At 49.3% G+C, this 20,960-nt stretch overlaps 1 protein-coding gene across 1 annotated transcript; it reads right to left on the reverse strand.

The window, feature by feature from the left end:
• Nucleotides 1-2,091: 2,091 nt before the first annotated feature.
• LOC134433940 (olfactory receptor 14J1-like) lies at nucleotides 2,092-2,691 on the reverse strand (the record flags this gene model as incomplete). Its single annotated transcript, XM_063182627.1, has 1 exon — nucleotides 2,092-2,691. A coding segment is annotated over one exon (600 nt), but the record flags the coding sequence as incomplete, so codon positions are not given.
• Nucleotides 2,692-20,960: the final 18,269 nt, after the last annotated feature.

Below are 20,960 nucleotides of genomic sequence, written 5' to 3' on the forward strand. Positions count from 1 at the left end.
ATGTGTAACCCAAAGGTGAATTAAAGGACACAGAAGAAGACTACAGAGCCTTCATCAGTGACGACCCCCAAAGACTTGTGCGACCACCAAACCGAGTGGTGGCGCATGGGTTGTAAAGGTGGTAATGAAAGCGGAGATAGAGATATGACGAACCGAAAATGGGAGGAGATGGTATTGACACATGGCATATAAAGGGTGATTTTCACTTGGCAAGCTTGTACGTGAGGTGGCAAGGGTCCCAGAACCCTGCCCTCCGTACCCTGTGGTTATCTTTTGCTTATGCGCTATTATTGGAACCAAATTATCCCTTATTTTAATCGAGTTATATTGTATCCAATTTATAGTTTTTTTATATTAATTATTCATTTAAAATTGCTGCTACTTTTAATATTGTTTGGTTATTTTTATGATGGTATACTTGAGCAAACGTAACAAAATTCAATCTGCTATCTTAAAAAAAATCAGAGAAAAGTTTTTGTTCTATTTTCTTTTCCTCTTTCTAGTTTGATATCTACAATCTCCAGTTGATATTGACCCCCAGCACCTTCTAATGCAGTCTGAATATATACAAATATCAGGACCCTTTATGGCTGACAATCAATTGCACTTTATTCCCACCCCCTCTCCACCATTTCTTTTATCCAAACCCTGGAACTCCTATGGATCAAGAATGGTATGGCCAGACGGAGAAGGGCAGGGATTCTTCCCCTGTGCTCAGCACAGGTTGGGCAGCATCTCGAGTGCTGTGTCCAGTTCTGTGTCCCCCAATTCAGGAAGAACATGGAGGGGCTGGAGTGTGTCCCAGAAAAGGGCAACAAGGCTGGGGAGAGGAGAGGAAGGGGAAAACAGAGATGGGCTATTTGCCTTTTTCCAGGGCAGGAACAGGGGTGGGCAAAAGGAAGAAATTACTACCAGGGAAGAGTAAAAAAAGCAAAGGTGAAGCAGAGGAAATGCTCAGGGAAGTTTCAGGGTGGCTGCCAGGCAGCCCTGGCTCTGAGCAACAGTGTCTGCAGTGGCACAGGAAACTCCCAGCTGATGGGAACAAACTTTCTGGCTGACTGCAGAGGCCAGGACAAAGCTGAGTGGTTTCCCTGGTGTCCCCCAGCCCTTGCTGGCCCCAGGGGCTGATGGCATTTGTGCTCCCTCAGCTTCATGTCCCCACACCAACAGCATGGGCGTGCTCCCCCTGCTGTGTGCAATGCAAACAGGGGCTGCTGAGCCAGTGTTGCCATGTGTGTGCCTGCAAGGATGGGGCACCTGTGTGAGCTGGGGGAGAGGCCAGGGCTGCAGAGGGGGGATGTTGTTGGCAGCTCCATCAGGACGCTCTGGGACGCTGCCCTGGGCTGTCCAGCGCACTGGGGATGGATCAGCCCCTGCTCTGCTGCTCCTTCCCGTCTGCCCCAGGGCCCTTGCAGAGTCCCAGCCATGCTGTTTGCCCCCAGCCTGCCCACGGCCAGCCTGGGCCTGCTCACGGGGGTTTTCTGTGCTGAGCATTGGCCTGGCCGTGTTCTTGAGAGAGCCTGGGCAAGGAGCCTGGAGCCCCCAGGGCCTGGCCTGAGGCGTCAGTGCTGCCCCAGCAGTGCCCATGGCCTGTCCCTGCTGCAGCCCCGGCACTGCCACCCCCAGGGCTGTGCCCGGCCCCGAGAGCACTCAGGCCCTACAGCAACAGCAGGCCACCAGAGCAGGGGAGCAGGGCCACGGCAGCAGCACTGGCAACACCAAGTGCTGCTGCTGCTGCGGGGCACAGCTGCTGGGCCAGCACTGATCTGCCCCCAGCTCTGCACACAGACATTGCTGCTGCAGCTCCAGAGAAGGCAACAAAAGGGCATCTCTGCAGAAAACTCGGCTGGGAGGTCCTTTAGTTCATTTAAAGCCATCAAGAGTGCAACCCCTCATTGACACAGTCTGTGGCCACAAATCAAGGTGGAGAGAAACAAAATGGCAAATGGCAGAAAGAATGACATCTTTGTGGATAACATAAAAAAAATAAAGCAAACAAAACAAACTTCCACACTGAAGCCAATAAGAAGTATCAAAGATGATTTTATTATAGGTGATTTGCAGAAATTGGACAGCAGTTTAATGTTTCTGAAACCATCCAGCCATCAATCTCCTCACTGCAGCCTTGAGCTCCTGGTTCCTCAGGCTGTAGATGAGGGGGTTCAGGGCTGGAGGCATCACCGAGTACAGAACTGACAGGGCCAGATCCAGGGATGGGGAAGACATGGAGGGCAGCTTCAGGTAGGCAAATGCAGCAGTGCTGAGGAACAGAGAGAGCACAGCCAGGTAAGGAAGGCAGGTGGAAAAGGCTTTGTGCCGTCCCTGCTCTGAAGGAATCCTGAGCACGGCCCTGAAAATCTGCATATAGGAGAAAACAATGAACACAAAACAACCAAATACCAAACAGGAACTTATAGCAATGAGTCCCAGTTCTCTGAGGTGGGATTTGGAGCAGGAGAGCTTGAGGATCTGTGGCACCTCACAGAAGAACTGGCCCAGGGCATTGCCATGGCACAGGGGCAGGGAAAATGTATTGGCTGTGTGCAGCAGTGAATAGAGAAAGGCACAGGCCCAGGGAGCTGCTGCCATGTGGGCACAAGCTCTGCTGCCCAGGAGGGTCCCGTAGTGCAGGGGTTTGCAGATGGACACGTAGCGGTCGTAGCACATGACGGTCAGCAGGGAAAGCTCTGCTGCAATGAAAAAGACAAAAAAAAAATAGCTGGACTGCACATCCTGCGTAGGAGATGTTCCTGGTGTCCCAGAGGGAATTGTGCATGGCTTTGGGGACAGTGGTGCAGAGGGAGCCCAGGTCAGTGAGGGCCAGGTTGAGCAGGAAGAAGAACATGGGCGTGTGCAGGTGGTGGCCACAGGCTACGGCGCTGATGATGAGGCCGTTGCCCAGGAGGGCAGCCAGGGAGATGCCCAGCAAGAGGCAGAAGTGCAGGAGCTGCAGCTGCCGCGTGTCTGCCAATGCCAGCAGGAGGAAGTGCCTGATGGAGCTGCTGTTGGACATTTGCTGTGCCTTGGCATGGGGATCTGTAAAAAAAGTAATCATGGAATAGTTGGGTTTGAGAGAGAACTTTAAATATCCCAGAACAGCTTCGGGGCACTTTCCCCCCACTGCCTTCCCAGGGCTCTGATGCCTGGAGCTGTCCCTGCCAGCAGCTGCATCCCTGTGCCCAGGGCTGGGACCTGCAAGTGGTGCCAGAGCCCAGCCCTGCCCTGGGGGCTAAGCTCTGCCCTGCAAACCCCTCCCAGCTCAGACACTTCCCAGGGGCAGCTCTGGCTCTGCAGGCTCTGATCACAACGTCAGAGCAACCCTGAAGAGGCTGGAAAAGCAACAGTGATCCTGCTTCTAAGAGGCCCTGTGCTGATCTCAATAACTACCCAATTAATTCAGATATAAGGAAAATTCTGTTTTATTTTTTCTGCCTGAACTGAGAGAGGAATATCTATGTGCAATTTCACATCCAGGCAACCAGAACAGCAGATTAAAAAAACCAGGATTTTCCCTTTTATGCATCCCCTGCCTCGCCGTTCCCCCTGCATAATCTACTTGGAAAAGTTCTGCAGGGAAATGGCAAACTGGAAGCAGTCCTAAACAATGCAGCATCCTCCCCACACAAGGAGAACACTTCCAAGCCTGACCAGCTGTCTCCTCCCACCCAGATCTTGTCCCCCAGTGCTGGGAGCAGCTGCCAGGGCTGGCTGAGAGCTGTCCCTGGCAGGCAGCAGAGTCCCTGCCCCAGCACAGCACCCTGGGCTGCAGGACCCTGCTCTGCAGGACAGCCCTGGGCACCTCTGGCTGCTCTGCACAAGAGACAATCAGAGAATGTACTCACAGGGTCTGTAGACATTGGGATGTTCCAGCTTTAGGAGATGGCTCCAGGAACTGCAGCTGCATTGTCCTGCAGCCAGAGGTTCCTGTGCCAAGGGCTGGCAGTGATTCTGCCCCAGGCACTTCTCAGCACCTTCCCAGCCCTGACTGATTGAAGCTCTCTGTGCCTGTGTGCTGTGCCCAGGGTGGCTGCAGGCAGTGCCCCAGCCCTGCTGGGCTGGCAGAAGAGCTGCTCATCGAGAGAAATGTGCTTTTGAAGCTCTTCTTGGTTACCAGGAGCTGACTCTGTGCCAGCAGCCCAGCCCAGCTCAGCAGCACAGACACAGCACATAGACATTATTGAGCCTCTGGGGCTTTGTGTTCAGGCCATGAACATCAGTCCCTGACAGGGAGCTGAGGAAACCTCTCCAGAACTCCAAGTCAGAATCCAACTCCAAAATTTCTTGGACTTTTAATGGGTCCCACTGAGGGACACAACTGAGAAAGTGTCCCCAGGCCCCAGGCAGAGCAGAGAACTGGAGACAGTGATGACAGGTGGGGACAAAGAGAAGCAAAGCCTTGGTGCCCTGGGACACAGTAAGGTCTGTGCCAGCAAGGGCTGTGAGGAGACACCTTGTCCTGAGGCACTGGGGCCTCCTGGTACAGCCCCAGCCAGGCTGGGCACTGTCAGCCCCTTGTCCTGCCCTCAGCATCCGCCCCTAGCCGACATCCCAGTGGCCTCAAGGATCTGCTGGAAGGAGTCCCTGGGGAGCCTTGCTCAGGACTGGCCCTGGGGGCTCCTTAATGCTCTCTGTAGGGACTGCAGGTTTTTCAAAGGACTTTGGGTTTGGTTTTTGCCTTTGAGTCTCTGAGAGGTTTGTGCAATCATGGCCTCCAATTATCTGCTTTAATTATTCCCTGGAGAGGCTTTGTCAGTAACAACACTCATTGGGGCTCATTAGTACTTCAGCCTACTTCAGGTTTTTTAAGGAACTTGGTGTTTCTCTTTTGATACTGACTCTGTGAGAGGTTTGTGCAATCATGGCCCCAATTATCTGCTTTAACGAGTCCCTGGAGAGCTTTGTACTGTCACTCAGTGGGGCTCATTAATGGCTTTAGATACTTAAGGTTTTTAATGTACTTTATGGATTTAAGAATACTTTAAGTACTTTTAAGGATTTCCTTGCCCATACTTAGTCTGAGAGGTTTTTGTGCCATCCTGACCTCCAGTTCTCTCCTCCAAGGAGTCCATGAGGAGCCTGTGTTGGGTATCTTCCCTCTTTCTGTTTTACTACCAAGATGGAACTGAAAGAATTTTGTAAGACTTTCTAAAAGCATCCAAACAAACATGAGACAATTTACAATACAACAACAGCTAAGAAAATAAATGTCCTTTTTTAGATAGACATCTTCCAACCCTTTAGTCCCTTGGATTGGAAGAGTTCATTGACCCAGTCTTTGTTTTCCACTTGAAGCTTCTTGAACTCTTCATTCAGTACTTCAATGCTCTTGTGGATTGACTCGCTGTGGATGGAGAGCTTCATGAAACACATGCCCTCAGAGTCTACACTGCCATGCCCATGTGCCCAGAATAAAAATTCTATCGCTGTTCTGCAAGGTGGCATGTTTGATGGTCTCTATGTCTGAGAGCAGGCCACTCAGTGTGAGGGAATAGCATTGGTTTGCTTACTCAACAGGTAACCAGGATGGTCTGATTGTCCTAAATCTTTAGCTGCAGACACCCAAGGCAGTCCATATTGGGGGTGCTACCATCCAATACCTGGATTAAAGCTTTCAAAGCCATCTCTTTGATATCATCCAATACTTCTCTGAGGATACCTGCTGCTTGGTCATCTGGTAGGCTGTGTTGTCCTTCTCCAGCTAGATGGTTGATTGTCAATTCCGCCCTTGCCTCATTATTAGCATACTCATTACTATTAGCATAATAAACACTTCCATTCCTCTTCCCACAGGGTGTATTCTGTAAATGACAACAACATAATATATTTTAAATCATAGGTGCCAGAATTTTGAAGAATGCTCGGGGTTCACATCGGTGACCTGAGCCATACGTGCTGCCGGAAGCCTGGAAAGCTGCAAGAGCGCTCACGAAAGAGGTATGAAAAGGCAAGCAGCATATAAGTTATCCGCCGCGTATCTAGAATGGCGAGGGATAAAGGGGATAGATTTGTTATTAGCCTACGGATACGCTGAAGAAATTTTCCTTAACCCCCATGAACTCTCGGAATGGAGAAAATCTGGGGATATACTGTGGGAAGCAGTGTTAGAAGATGATAAGTCAGCAAAGAAACCGAGCAAGCCATGGCGGGTGATACACAATACACTTCAGCACGTCTCTGAGTGCAAAGCAGCAGCTGCGGCTCGGGACGCCTGCGAGGCTGTGCTGCTCCGAACTCGGCATGGGCGCTCCGCCATGGGGAGCAGCCGTGGCGAGCGGCCGCCTGAAATGCTGCGCTGTAGCTGCAGCAGCGGCGGCAGCAGCGGGGGGTTCGCCCCCTCCGACACAAGCACCACGGGACCGGAGCGCTTCTTCCAGCGGGAGCACTCTCCCTCCGCCCCGCAGCCGGCAAAAGCTTCAGTGTGAGACCTAACAGCTTAATAAATGTAACTCTTGTCAACAAAAGAAAGATTTCTACTGCAATTAAGAAGCCAGTGATAATAAACAAACGACACCGAGGACCATTATGGTCAAGACGTTTTTCACCTAAGTTAAAAGGACTTTTTGTTTTTCCTAGCAGAGACTGTGAAAGAGACTTTAAATATCAGAAGCCCAACTAACTCAGTCAGTAGAACATTAAACTCTGGAATTATATTTTGAAAAAATTTAAAAATGTTAAAAATGTGTCAAATGGTTGTAGAAGTAAGATGTAATGAGTGTGTTTTTTGTATTTTTTAAGCCTTGTTTAGATGTGATAAATGTAAAAGCAAGCACTGAATTCAAAAGAATTTCTCCACAGGTATACCTTGAAAAAAACTTTTTATGTTTAAGTGCATTTAAGTATAAAAATGCTGCAGCAAATACGTGAAGAAACTTGTTTTAGATTAGTATTTTAGAATCAGGCCTGTAAGTAAGTTATAGTAATTGCTATATTCTCTTTCTATAGTAAGTTTTATTTGTTACTAAGTAGTTTAAGTTAAATTACCTATTAAGTGCCATTAAATGTTAAATATTGTTAAGGTTTAGTTTTGTTAAGTTTAAATGTTTAAAGTATTTTAATTCTAGGTACTATTAAGTTTAAGTGATGTTAGATAAATTTATGCTTTTATGATAGATGTTTATTTTATGAATTAAAAGTGTGCAAAGTGTTCTTGTGTGAACATCAGAGAAACTTTAGTTAAAAGAGACAATCAGAAGCATTTGAGAGTAAAGCTGTTCCTGTTTGAAGTATATCTGCTGTTTGAGAATAGAAAGCAAACTTACGAGACAATCAATGCAGGTGAAACCTGTGCACATGTTACTCCTTTAGCTTATTTTTGTAAGTTGTATTAGCACACCTGAGTTTTGTTTGAGCCTTGTAGCACATAGAATCCTGTTTGTATCTGTTATATAGCATATCTTATAAATAGTGATAGCCTTTTCTGTTTGTTTCCCTGGCTTAGATCCCTTGTAAGAGAGAAACCTTGCTAGCTGAGAATACTGTTTGAAATACTCTTTAGTTGTTAGAATTGCCTGTTTTTGTGTTGCAAAGAGTGTGACACAGTTAGCCCATAGAATTTTGCTTTTCATAAAAAATAAAAACAGGGGAAGTGTTGGGAAATTTAGGAGGCTGGAGATTGGAAAAGTACAAAGCCATGGCTAATTCCCAGTCCTGCACCTGTGAGATAGTGTGTCCTTGGGCCTAGCTGTAGTAGGATAACAAATAGTGAAAGAGACATGAGAAAAGAGAGATGTAACCCCTAAGGAATGAGGAAGAGTTCATGGTATAGTTTAACCAATAGATTGCTTGGCTTACAGAATATTCATAAGCGTATTATTTGCTGTATAAGTGTTTGAAGCTTTCTTCAATAAACTGGACCTGTGATGAACCATCTGGTGTCCTGGTCTCCTTCCTGCGACAGAACCCCATAACCACATGACCGTGATCGACCTCCATAACCCCATAACCTTGATGGACCTCCATAACCACATCACCCTGATGGACCCCCATAACCACATGGCCTTGATGGACCTCCATAACCCCATGACCTTGATGGACCCCGAGGAGCTTGATGAACCCCGAGGACCTTGATGGACCCCCATGACCCTGATTGACCCCCATAACCACATAACCTTGATGGATCCCCATAACCCCATGACCCTGATGGAACTCCATAACCCCATGATCCTGCTGACCCACCATGACCTTGATGGACCCTCATGACCCTGATGGACCCCCATGACCCTGATGGACCCCCATAATCCCACAGCCTTGATGGACCTCCATAACCCCATGACCCTGATGGACCCCCATAACCACATGGCCCTGATGGAACCCCATAACACCATGACCCTGGTTACTCCCATGATCTTGATGGACCCCCATAACCACATGACCCCATAACCCTGATGGACCCCCATAACCACATGTCCCAGTGCGGGATGTCCCTGTGCCGGATGTCCCCATGACGGGATGTCCCAGTGTGGGATGTCCGTGTGCGGGATGTCCGCGTGCGGCGCGAAGCCACCGGTGCCCCACAGGAACACCCGGGGCAGCTGGGCCACCACCAGGAGCAGCGCGTCACCCGTCAGGACAGGGTGGCAGGACACCGGGGACGAGCCTGGGGGAGAGGGGACACAAGTGAGGAGACCTTGGAGACCTTGGGCACCTTGGAGATGTTGGAGATGTTGGGGTGATGGGGATCTTGGGGACCTTGGAGATGTTGGAGACCTTGGGAATCTTGAGGACGTTGGGGACTTTGGGAATATGGAGGTTGTTGGGCACATTGGACATGTTGGGGACCTTTGGGACCTTGGGGACATTGGAGATGTTGGAGACATTGGAGATGTTGGGGTGATGGGGACATTGGAGACTTTGGGGACATTGGGATGATGGGGACCTTGGGCACACTGGAGATGTTGGGGTGATAGGACATTGGAGACATTGGAAAACACTGGGGACATTGGAGATGTTGGGGCAATGGGGACCTTGGGAACCTTGGGGACATCGGAGATGTTGGAGACCTGTGGGTCCTTGGGGACATTGGGGGCACTGGGGACATCAGGTGCACTGGGGTGATGGGGCCTTGGGGACCTTGGGGACATTGGAGAACATTGGGGACACTGGAGATGTTGGGGTGATGGGACCTTGGGGATACTGAGGACATTGGAGACCTTGGGGACATTGGAGATGTTGGGGACCTTGAGGACCTTGGGAGTATGGACGACACTGGGGAGATTGGGGATGTTGGAGCAATGGGGACCTTTAGGACCCTGGGGGACACTGGGATGATGGGGACCTTGGGGACACTGGAGATGTTTGGGACCTTGGAGACCTTGGGGACCTTGCGAACATAGAGGGTGTTGGGGCCGTTGGGGACATTGGGGACCTTGGAGATGTTGGGGTGATGGGGACCTTGGAGATGTTTGGACCTTGGAGACGTTGGGGTGATGGGACACTGCGGACATTGGAGATGTTGGTGTGATAGGGACCTTGGGGACATTGGAAAACCTCGGGTACATTGGAGATGTTTGGACATTGGGGACATTGGGGACCCTGGAGATGTTGGGGTGATGGGACACTGGGGACATTGGAGATGTTGGGGTGATGGGGACCTTGGGGACATTGGGGACATTGGGGGCACTGGGGAGGTTGTGGACCTTGGGGACATTGAGGGCACTGGGGACATTGGGGACCTTGGGGACTGTCCTGGTTTAGGGCAAATTTGTTAAAGAATCTGCAAAGGGGGCCCATCCAGAAAGTAAAACCCACACGGCTCCTCGCCCCAACTGGTTTGGGAAAAAATTCCTTGAAGAGAGGTGGAAAGAACCTGTTTATTTCAGGCACAGCACCCCCCAGCACACAAAATGAACAATACCCGATGACACCGCTCTGAGAAAGATGACAAAATCAGAAAGTCTCTTTCGGGGGTGGTTGCTCTGTTCTCAGTCCCTCTGGCGCTGGGGCAGCTGCTGCAGCCAAACCTTCGGTGTTCCCGGGTCCCAGTCCGGAGCAGGTTCGAGATGGTCACAGAAACAGGAGAGGAGAAACAGTCCAGGAAGGAATTTGGACTGTTTAGCTAAACTAGCTAAAAAGCAGAGGCCAAAGCAGAGCAGAAGCGAGAGCAGAAAACAGAGCAAGGAAAGCAGCAAGCTGAAAGCAAGAAGCAAAAAACAGCCCTATGTACTGCCCGTCTCTGTGTCCCTGATAAGAGAAATCCAAACAAAACTTCCACTCTTCAGAGCCGGTCTTAAAGGCACAGAACAGATGAATGGGGATACAAGCATCATAACGTCACCCCAGGACATTCCACCCCTTATCCCCGTATCATCAACATACTACAACACATCATGCATTATTCATATTTCCATCTGTTTCTCCAAAATTACAAGCAATACCCATCATGCCTTCATCACATCCCCACACTGGACCACTGAATCCAGGCCCTATATTACAGAGCTGCAGGATTCCCCCTTTTCACTTTAGTCACTTAAAGCTCCATCTATCACTTGCTCAGACCTTCAACACTTACAAATTTCCTTCTGCCTCTTCCACTTGCCCAGACCTTCAACACTTACACATTTCCCTCTATCTCATGTCTGTATGGTTTAATGTACAGACAATGGCAGTAACATCCAATGAACAGTGATATTGCACATCATTCTTACCCCACAATCTGATCTCCCTGAGGTACACATCGTGTTGTTCCATCTCTTTGCATGATCCACCACGTGCAGCCTGGTCCCTGAGCAAAGACAACCCCACGAATGGGTTTGTCTGTACTCGAGGCAGAATTGATCCACACAGTCTTCCCTAACAAACCTCTGATATGTACCACTGGGACTTTGTCTCCTTCTATTACATTCAGGGACTCAGACTGGGAAGGACCTGCTCGGTTGGTGGAACCTCGGGTGTTAACTAACCAGGTGGCCTTTGCTAAATGCTGCTCCCAATTCTTGAAAGATCCCCCACCCAGAGCTTTCAACTGGGTTTTTAGTAGTCCGTTGTACCTCTCCACTTTTCCTGCAGCTGGTGCATGCTAGGGGATATGGTACACGCACTCAATGCCATGTTCCCTAACCCAGGTGTTGATAAGGCTGTTCTTGAAATGAGTCCAATTGTCTGACTTGATCCTCTCAGGAGTGCCATGTCTCCACAGAACTTGCTTTTCAAGGCCCAGGATGGTGTTCCAGGCTGTAGCATGAGACACAGGGTAGATTTCCAACCATCCAGTGGTGGCTTCCACCATGGTCAACATGTAGCGCTTGCCCTGGCGTGTCTGGGGCAGTGTGATGTAGTCAATCTGCCAGGCCTCCCCATACTTGTACTTGGACCACCGCCCACCATACCACAGGGGCTTCACTCGCTTGGCCTGCTTGATGGCAGCACACGTCTCACAGTCATGGATAACCTGAGAAATACTATCCATGGTTAGATCCACCCCTCGGTCTCGTGCCCACTTATAGGTGGCATCCCTGCCCTGATGGCCTGAGGCATCATGGGCCCATCAAGCTAGGAATAACTCTCCCTTATGTTCCCAATCTAAGTCTATTTTGGACACCCCTATCTTTGCAGCTTGGTCTACCTGCTCATTGTTTTGGTGCTCCTCATTGGCCCTACTCTTGGGTACATGGGCGTCTACATGGCGGACTTTCACAGGTAGCCTCCCTACCCTGGTAGCAATGTCTTTCCACTCATCAGCAGCCCAAATTGGTTTCCCTCTATGTTGCCAGTTAGCCTCTTTCCACCTCTCCAGCCATTCCCACAGAGCATTGGCTACCATCCATGAATCAGTGTAGAGGTAGAGCTTTGGCCACTTCTCTCTCTCAGCAATGTCCAGGGCCAGTTGAACAGCTTTGAGTTCAGCAAGTTGGCTTGATCCACCTTCTCCTTCGGTAGCTTGTGCAACCTGTCGTGTGGGGCTCCATACGGCTGCTTTCCACTTCCAGTTCATCCCTATGATGCGACAGGAACTGTCAGTGAAAAGAGCATAGCGTGTTTCCTCTGGGGGCAGTTGGTTATAGGGAGGAGCCTCTTCAGCACGTGTCACTGGCTCTTGTTCCTCTTCATCTGTGACACCAAAATTCTCACCTTCAGGCCAATTTGTAATGACCTCCAAAATCCCAGGGTGATTCAGTTTACCTATACGGGCTGAGTGATGAGAACAATCCACTTGCTCCATGTAGCACTGGTGGCATGGTGAGTGGAAGGAACCTTGCCTTTGAACATCCACCCCAGCACCGGTAGTCGGGGTGCCAGGAGGAGTTGTGCTTCAGTGCCTTTTACCTCTGAGGCACCTGGACTCCTTCATAGGCAGCCAGGATTTCTTTCTCTGTTGGAGTGTAGTTGGCTTCAGAGCCTCTCTAGCTACGACTCCAAAATCCCAGTGGTCGACCCCGAGTCTCCTCAGGCACCTTCTGCCAAAGGCTCCAGGACAAGCCATGGTTCCCGGCTGCAGAGTAGAGCATGTTCTTTACCTCTGGTCCTGTCCTGATTGGGCCAAGGGCTACTGCATGAGCAATCTCCTGCTTGATCTGGACAAAGGCTTGTTGCTGCTCAGGGCCCCACTGGAAATTGTTCTTCTTGCGGGAGACCAGGTAAAGAGGGCTCACGATCTGGCTGTACTCAGGAATATGCATCCTCCAAAAACCTATTTCACCCAAGAAAGCTTGTGTCTCTTTCTTATTGGTGGGTGGAGACATTGCTGTGATCTTGTTGATGACATCTGTAGGAATCTTATGCCGTCCATCTTGCCACTTCACTCCCAGGAATTGAATCTCACGAGATGGTCCCTTTACTTTGCTCTTTTTAATGGCGAAACCAGCTTGCAGGAGGATCTGGATGATTTCCTTCCCTTTCTCAAAAACTTCCGCAGCTGTGTTCCCCCACACAATGATGTCATCAATATACTGCAGATGTTCTGGAGCCTCTCCCCTTTCTAGTGCAGTCTGGATCAGTCCATGGCAGATGGTGGGGCTGTGTTCCACCCCTGGGGCAGTCGGTTCCAGGTGTACTGCACTCCCCTCCATGTGAAGGCAAAATGAGGCTTGCATTCTGCTGCCAGAGGAATGGAGAAAAATGCATTGGCAATGTCTATAGTGGCATACCACTTTGCTGCCTTGGACTCAATCTCATACTGGAGCTCTAATATGTCTGGCACGGCAGCGCTCATTGGTGTAGTCATTTCATTCAATGCACGGTAGTCCGCAGTCAATCTCCATTTTCCTTCAGATTTTCGCACAGGCCAAATGGAGCTGTTGAAGGGTGAGTGGGTCTTGCTGACCACCCCTTGGCTCTCCAGCTCTCGGATCATCTTATGGATGGGGATCACAGCATCTCGAGTGGTCCTATAGTGCCATCGATGCACTATGGAAGTGGCAATTGGCACTCGTTGCTCTTCTCCCATCAGCATCCTACTGGAGATGGATTCTCAGACAACCCAGGCAAGGTGTTCAATTGCTGGATGCCCTCTGTCAATACAGAAGCTATTCCAAATGCCCATCTGAGTCCTTTTGGGTCTTTGAAGTACCCTCTCCAAAGGTAGACTATGCCCAAAATACATGGGGCCTCTGGGCCAGTCACAATAGGATGCTTCTTCCACTCATTTCTCGTTAGGCTCACATCAGCTTCCACCAAAGTGAAATCCTGGGATCCCCCTGTCACACCAGCAATAGAAACAGACTCTGTCCCCACATGTCTTGATGGGATAAATGTGCATTGCGCAGCAGTATCCACCAAAGCATTGTACTCTTGTGGTTCCGATGTGCCAGGCCAACAAAACCACACAGACCAAAAAACACAACTTTCCCCAGCCTCTACCTGGCTAGAGGCAGGGCCCCTCTAAGCCTGGTTATCCTTCTTTCCCTGGACGTATGTTTTGGATGTTCCTTCGAGGGGGTCAGACATGTCATCATCATCATACCTGGCCGTTCGGGCAACTGGAGCTGCTTTCCTTCTCATGGCTTCCTTCAGTTCACGCACCTGTCATGCCAGAATAGCAGTAGGTCTCCTATCCCACCTTCTCATGTTTTCCCCACAATCACACAGGTAAAACCACAGCTCAGCTCGTGGGGTGTACCTTCTCTCACCATCTGGGAAACGTCTGCCTTGGATACCAGAACCTCTGATCTGTACTGCTGAAATTTGGAGAATGTCTTCTTTAATCTCCTCTCTAAGCTTCTTATGATTATCCTCTATCTTATCCTCTAAATTCTGCAGACGTGTTTCTACCGCTGCGATTCTGGCATGTGTCGGGCCATGTACAGCATCTGCATATGCTCGGAGCTTCCTTGCTGTGTCAAGTACAGTCTCATCCCTCTCATCCCTCTTCATGATGGCTAAGGGAGCAGCATAGTCATGTGGCCCAAGTCGTACAAGTTTTCGCCACATCACAGACGTGCATGGTACCAAGTCTGGGTTCCTAGTTGTTACATCATCTGAGAAGACAATCTCTGCCACTGCCATTTCTCTCAGGCGTTGGATCCCTTGCTCTATTGTCTTCCACTGAGTTTGCTGCATATAGAGATCATCTGCACACAGGTATCTTTCTGCTACACTTCTTAGGACCCGTTCCCAGAGGCTGTGAGAGTTAGCCCCCCTCATCATTCCTTGGTCTATGACAGGATCCTGTGACAGGGATCCCAAATGCCTGCCTTCAGTGCCATCCAGAATTGTAGCCTCGCCTGCAGCATCCCAGAGATGGACCAGCCAACTAATTATGGATTCATCAGACCTTCGAGTGTAATCCTTCCGTAGGCCACCAAGGTCCTTCAGGGAAAAGGACTCAATATTTGCATCTGATCTTGCACCTGCTGCTTTGACTCCGGATTTTGTGTCAGGAGGCAGTGAGGTTCCTTTTCCTTCATCATCATCATCATCATCCACTGGTCGATTGGTCTTGTCCGTGCATTTCCCACTTCTAGTACTGGTAGCAACAGCCATGGGTTTAGATGCTGGCTTTGAGCCTGGGCTGTTGGCTGCAGCCTGAGTCACCAGGACAGTTGCTGATTTATCTCCCTGCCCCCCTGCCTCTGTCTGCTGCCCAACAGTATCTAGCAGTGTGCGATAGGCATACGCCAGGGCCCAGCTAACTGCAATGACCTTCCTCTCCTTAGGCTCATCCTGGTACTTCTCTTTCAGATATTTCCCCACCTCAGCTGGGTTCTGAATTTGTTCATGGGGAAAATCCCAGACTATAGGGTCAGAGAATTCCCTCAGGATTTGGCCCATATCCTCCCATTTCCCACACCACTTAGGATTTTCCACACCGGGGTCTACTCCTGAGTCAGGAGTATCAGCCCGTCTAGAAATCTCAGCCCTCATTCTAGAGAAGCAGCAGGCTGTATAGAGGAAGGTTACCAGATTGAATACCAGGAAGATGGTTTCTTTAACATTGAGGGGAAACTGAATATCCTTCACTAGTGATGCAACTGATTCATAGGAGAAGGAGGAAAGCAGGGGCTGAAAAACCTCATTCCCTCCTGCTCCTCCTGCAACCAACTGGATGCATAACCATAGCCATGAACCATACCTGGAGCAGACGCTAGCATGTTTATAAACTTCTTGCACATTATTGCCACCAAGCCCAGCAGGATAGCTACTCTGGTCACTGTCCCTCTGATGTAAAAACTACGTATTAGTGGCAAATACTAAAGCTATTTCTGGATAAGAAAATAAATCTAGGGACCAGAGAGGTATTGAAATCTCAAAAAACCCTAGGGACCAGAAATGCATACAAACCTTCACCCTTATAGACATTATGAATTCAAAAAGCATGGTTATTAGCTGATTTAAATGAACACAGAGGAATAGCAACCAAAATGCAGTCAAAACAGGGTTTTTCCACTCTCTCTCAAGCCTCACGTTTGGGCACCAATATTTTGTCTTGGTTTAGGGCAAATTTGTAAAAGAATCTGCAAAGAAGGGCCCATCCAGAAAGCAAAACCCACACGGCCCCTCCCCCCAACCGGTTCGGGAAAAAATTCCTTGGAGAGAGGTGGAAAGAACCTGTTTATTTCAGGCACAGCACCCCCCAGCACACAAAATGAACAATACCAGATGACACCGCTCTGAGAAAGATGACAAAATCAGAAAGTCTCTTCCGGGGGTGGCTGCTCTGTTCTCAGTCCCTCTGGCGCTGGGCCAGCTGCTGCAGCCGAAACTTCGGTGTTCCCAGGTCCCAGTCCAGAGCAGGTTCGAGATGGTCACAGGAACAGGAGAGGAGAAACAGTTCGGGAAGGAATTTGGACTGTTTAGCTAGAACTAGCTAATAAGCAGATGCAAAAGCAGGAGGAGAAGCAAGAGCAGAAGAGCAAGCAAACAAAGCAGCAAGCTGAAAGCAAGAAGTGAAAAACAGCCCTATGTATACTGCCTGTCTCTGTGTCCCTGATAAGAGAAACCCAAACAAAACTTCCACTCTTCAGAGTCGGTCTTAAAGGCACAGAACAGATGAATGGGGATACAAGATCACCTCAGGACAGGTGAGAACACTGATCCTGTTTTCAATAAACAAACCACAGGTATTGTAAACAAAAGGAGAGGTTAGAGTTTTCTCTGTAACCTACAGTGAGCTCGAATTTTGCAATATGCATGAAGTCAATTAACACTGTTATAAAAGGTGGTTGATTTGATCAATAAATGGGAGTCGATGCTCATCAATCGGATGGTCGTCTCCCTTCACTTCAATAGAAGTTGCAGTAAAAAATACTTCAGCTCCCGGTGAAACTTCGCCCCCCTGCCGGGATGCAGGGGGGCTGGGAACCAGCAGATCATCCCCCTCCAAAGGGTCTTTTCCCTCTGGCGATGGGGGAAATGAGGCTTGCCCGTTGCATTTAGCAATCCAGGGAAAAACAACTGCTCTTCGTTCCAAGACCAGAAAAAGTTCCTTAAATGTTAGGTAACTTCGGGAGTGTCTCAATCCACGGTCCAAAAGGACTTGGAAAATGGATTCCATGCACTCCCGTACAAAAACATCCAGGGCATACAGCACATTCATAAAAAGCCCAAAAAGTTTTGCCCATCGGAAAAACTCATAGAAATGTCTTTCTGACAGGAAAATTCCAAGAATTCCATCCTCTTCATCCCATTTTTGCCAGAGGGCAATAACGTTCTCCTCTGAAGGGGAGAAAGGAACCTCGGCCCTGGTGGGAATGCCCCATCACCTTTGCAGCCATAACCTGCGAAGGCCAGGATCATCAGGAAGGGAAAAAGCCAACAGTACCTTTTGAAATAGTCCAGCATGCTCTGGCCAGCTCCATGGTGCTGCTGCTCTGTCCGAACATCTTCCTGGAGGCTTTTCAGAAGGTTCTCTTTGTGGTCAGCCTTGCTGTGAACTCTGTCCAAATCAGGATCTTCAGTTCTTCAGCTCCTGGCTAGAATCCACTTCTGTGGTCACTTGTGAAGCAACCATCAATGCCACACATTGGAGGTTTTCCCAGTGCAGCAATTGCTCATCTGGGGTCTCACCAATTGATTTGCTCTTCAAACGAGGGGTCACCAATTGATATTACAGGGCTTGCAAGGGTTTTTCAGGGTGAAGAGGGAGACGAGAATGTTGACCTCATGTTCAGAAGGCTTGATTTATTATTTTATTATATATATTACATTATAATTATACTAAAAAGAAATACAGAGAAAGTTCTCAGAATGCTAGCTAAGCTGATAGAAAAGGAATGAATAAACAAAGGTCTGTGTCTCAGCACAGAGTGAGACCCAGCTCTGCCCTGAGTGGTCAGTAAATCCAAACATTCACCCAAGACCAATCACACATCCACCTGTTGCATTCCACAGCAGCAGATAACCTTTGTTTACATTTTGTTCCTGAGGTCACAGCTTCTCAGAAGGGGGAAAAATCCTAAAGAAAGGATTTTTATGAAAAGATGTGTGTGACAGCCAAGCATTTCTACCTGGATATAATCTGAGAATGTGAACAACAGAGTCAGCTTTCTCCCACAGGGTTCCCAGAAGAGCAGGTTTCAGCTCCACTGGATCCCAGAGGAGGACCAGAGCGATTGACACCCCCACTGGACCTTCAGAGGAAAACTCCACCTTTCTATAGGCTCACTGCTCCAACAGAGTCACACCTGTCACTGCAGGAGCAGTGCAGCCACGATTTAACGGGAGTGCTACCAACCCTCTGATCCACAGGGTGTCAGGTTGTATTCTGACTCTGTAGGTATTTTTTTAGTAGTATTGCATTTGTATTTTTAATTTTCCTACTGAAGAACTGTTATTCCTATTCCCATATATTTTACTTGACAGCCCCCTATTTTGAAAATTGTAATTTCGAGGGAGGGGATTAACATTTTCCATTTCAAGGGAGGCTCCTGCCTTCCTCGGCAGACACCTGTCTTTTCAAACTGACACAATGCCCCAGGACATCCAGTCAGGTAAGGAGGAAGTCAGAGCCCCTTTCCCCCTCTCTCCTGCTCCATCTCCCTTCCCAGCATGGCCCCTGGCTGCAGGACAACCTCGCTGCTAACGCCGTCCTGCTGGGGATGCACTGGGGGGATCTCCTTCCACTTCCCTCTGGCACAGAGGCAAATCCCATCCTCTCCTTGTCCTTCCTACCCCAGAAGAGGAGCTGAGGATGGAAACCAGGGAGGACAAGTCCCCGTGGCAGAACCTTGTGGAAGAAAAGCCCTACCAGTGCTTGGAGTGTGGGAAGAGCTTCAGGAAGAACTCATACCTGATCTACCACCAGATGATCCACACCGGGGAATGGCCCTACAAGTGTGGGGAATGTGGGAAGGGCTTCAGCTGCAGATCCAGTCTCGTGACCCACCGATGCATCCACAATGGGAAGAGGCCCTATGAGTGTCCCCAGTGCCAGCAGAGGTTTGAGATCAGTTCCAATCTCCTCCTGCACCAGCAGATTCACTCAGAGGAGAGGCCCTTTCGCTGCCCTGACTGTGGGAAGGGATTCAAGCTGAAATCCCACCTCACCAGGCACCAGTGGATCCACACTGGGGAGGGGACCTACTAGTGTGGGGAATGTGGGATGAGCTTTTGTCAGAGCTCCAACCTGATCTCCCACCTGAGGATCCAAGCCATGGAACGGCCCTACAAGTGCGGGGAATGTGGGAAGAGCTTCAAGCAGAAGTCCCACTTGATCCATCACCAGAGGATCCACATTGGGGAAAGGCCGTACAGATATTGGGAATGTGGGATGACCTTCAGTCGCAGGTCCCAACTTAATATCCACCAAATGATCCACAGTGGAGAGAGGCCCTACGAGTGCCCCAAGTGTCAGAAGAGCTTTCAGACCAGCTCCCATCTCCTCCAGCACCAGTGAATTCACACAGAGGAGAGGCCCTTCCGCTGCCCTGACTGCAGGAAGAGCTTCAAGCACAACTCCCACCTTGTCGCCCACTGGCGCATCCACACCAGGGAGAGGCCCTACAAATGTCTCCAGTGTGGGAAGAGCTTCTCCAGCAGCTCTCACTTGACCAGACACTAATGGAGACACCGGTAAGGGAAGCCCTGAAAATGCCTCAACTGCAGGAAGAGTTTTGTGCCCTGCTCCAGCTTCAGCCCCCATGGGAAAACCCATGTTGGTCAGAGCCCTGGTGATCCACATTCCCAGTGATCTGTGTTGGGAAGACATTGGGCTGGTTATCCTTTTCGTTTGGCCCTAATTTTATTCTGATTTGTCTTTATCATATAAAAACACCTTACATAGGACTAAAAAGAAAGTAATTGATTAAGATGTTTAAAGTCTCACTGTTTCACAGCTATTTGAGGTGGAATTTATGGTTTAAAGACATATTCTGGGGAATTCATGGGTTCTTGGGGGATTTCAGACAGTGTTCTCCGTGACTTTGCAGTCCAGAAGTTATAATGGATTGTTCTGTCACCTCCGAATGAATCAGTCCCACTGAAAACACCTCAATCTTACCCCAAAAAGGCTTCAATCCCACCTCAAAATGGCTTGTTTCAACCTCAGAAAAACTCAGTCCCATGTCAAGACTTTTCAATTTCACAGCCTCCAGGGTGAGATGGGGTTGGAAGGATATTGGGAGAAGTGGCATCCAAATTTGGAGAAGTGGGATTGGGATTGTGTGGGGCTGGGTGTGTGGGATGTATTTTAATATTAAATAAACCTTTAAGAATTATTGATTTCTGTCTGATTTATTTTCCATCAGTTCAGTTTTGTTTTTCAGAGTGCCACCTTCTCAGCTGATTGTGTTTGTGGCCTCCTTTCTCTCCTGCCTTTCTTTCCCTGCTCTGTTTCTCTCTCAGTGTCTCCCTTGAGCCAGGGCAGCTCCCACAAAAGACCCTGCCATGATTTAATTCCCCATCCAGGAGCTACAACAGCCATGGGTGAAGTTGTGAAGGCTGGCAGTGAAATGTCACTGTAGGATCTTGTTCCACTTGGCTTTTGGCTCCTTCTTAACAGCTTTTCCTTCAAGAGCAGGAACATCTTTTCCTGGCAGTGTGTCCATGGATCACACAGGGGCATTCCTGAGGTTCCCAGGGTGCTGCTCCTGCCGTGCCTCCCAAGGAGCTGTGCAGGGCCAGGGGACAAGGTCCAGCAGCTCTGTTGGTTCTGCAGTGCCACAAAGGGCCCTGGTTCCATGAGTGTCCATACTGCAAACAGAGGTTCCTTGGTTCCCATGATGCCCTGCTGTGTCACCATGGATATTTGGTGCCATGAAGTTCTTCAGTGTCACAATGGCCTCCCTCGCTCCATGAGCTTCCGCAGTGTCACAATGGACTCCTTGGACAGGCAGTGTCACCATGGACCATTGGCTCCATGCAGCCCCACTGGGTCACCATGGACTCCTTGGTTCCATGAGGTTCTGGAGGCATCTCCATGGTCTCCTTGAATCCACAGTGTCACAATGGACCACTGGATCCATGTTGCCCTGCTGTGTCACCATGGCTCCTTGGTTCCATGGGACCCCAGGGTCACAATTGGCTCCTTGCTTCCATGTCACCCCCTCAGTGCCAAAATGGCCCCTTCATTCCATGAGGAACAACAAAAG

This window comes from Melospiza melodia, unplaced genomic scaffold (genome assembly GCF_035770615.1).
Source record: "Melospiza melodia melodia isolate bMelMel2 unplaced genomic scaffold, bMelMel2.pri scaffold_28, whole genome shotgun sequence".
In the NCBI taxonomy this organism is placed as follows: domain Eukaryota; kingdom Metazoa; phylum Chordata; class Aves; order Passeriformes; family Passerellidae; genus Melospiza; species Melospiza melodia.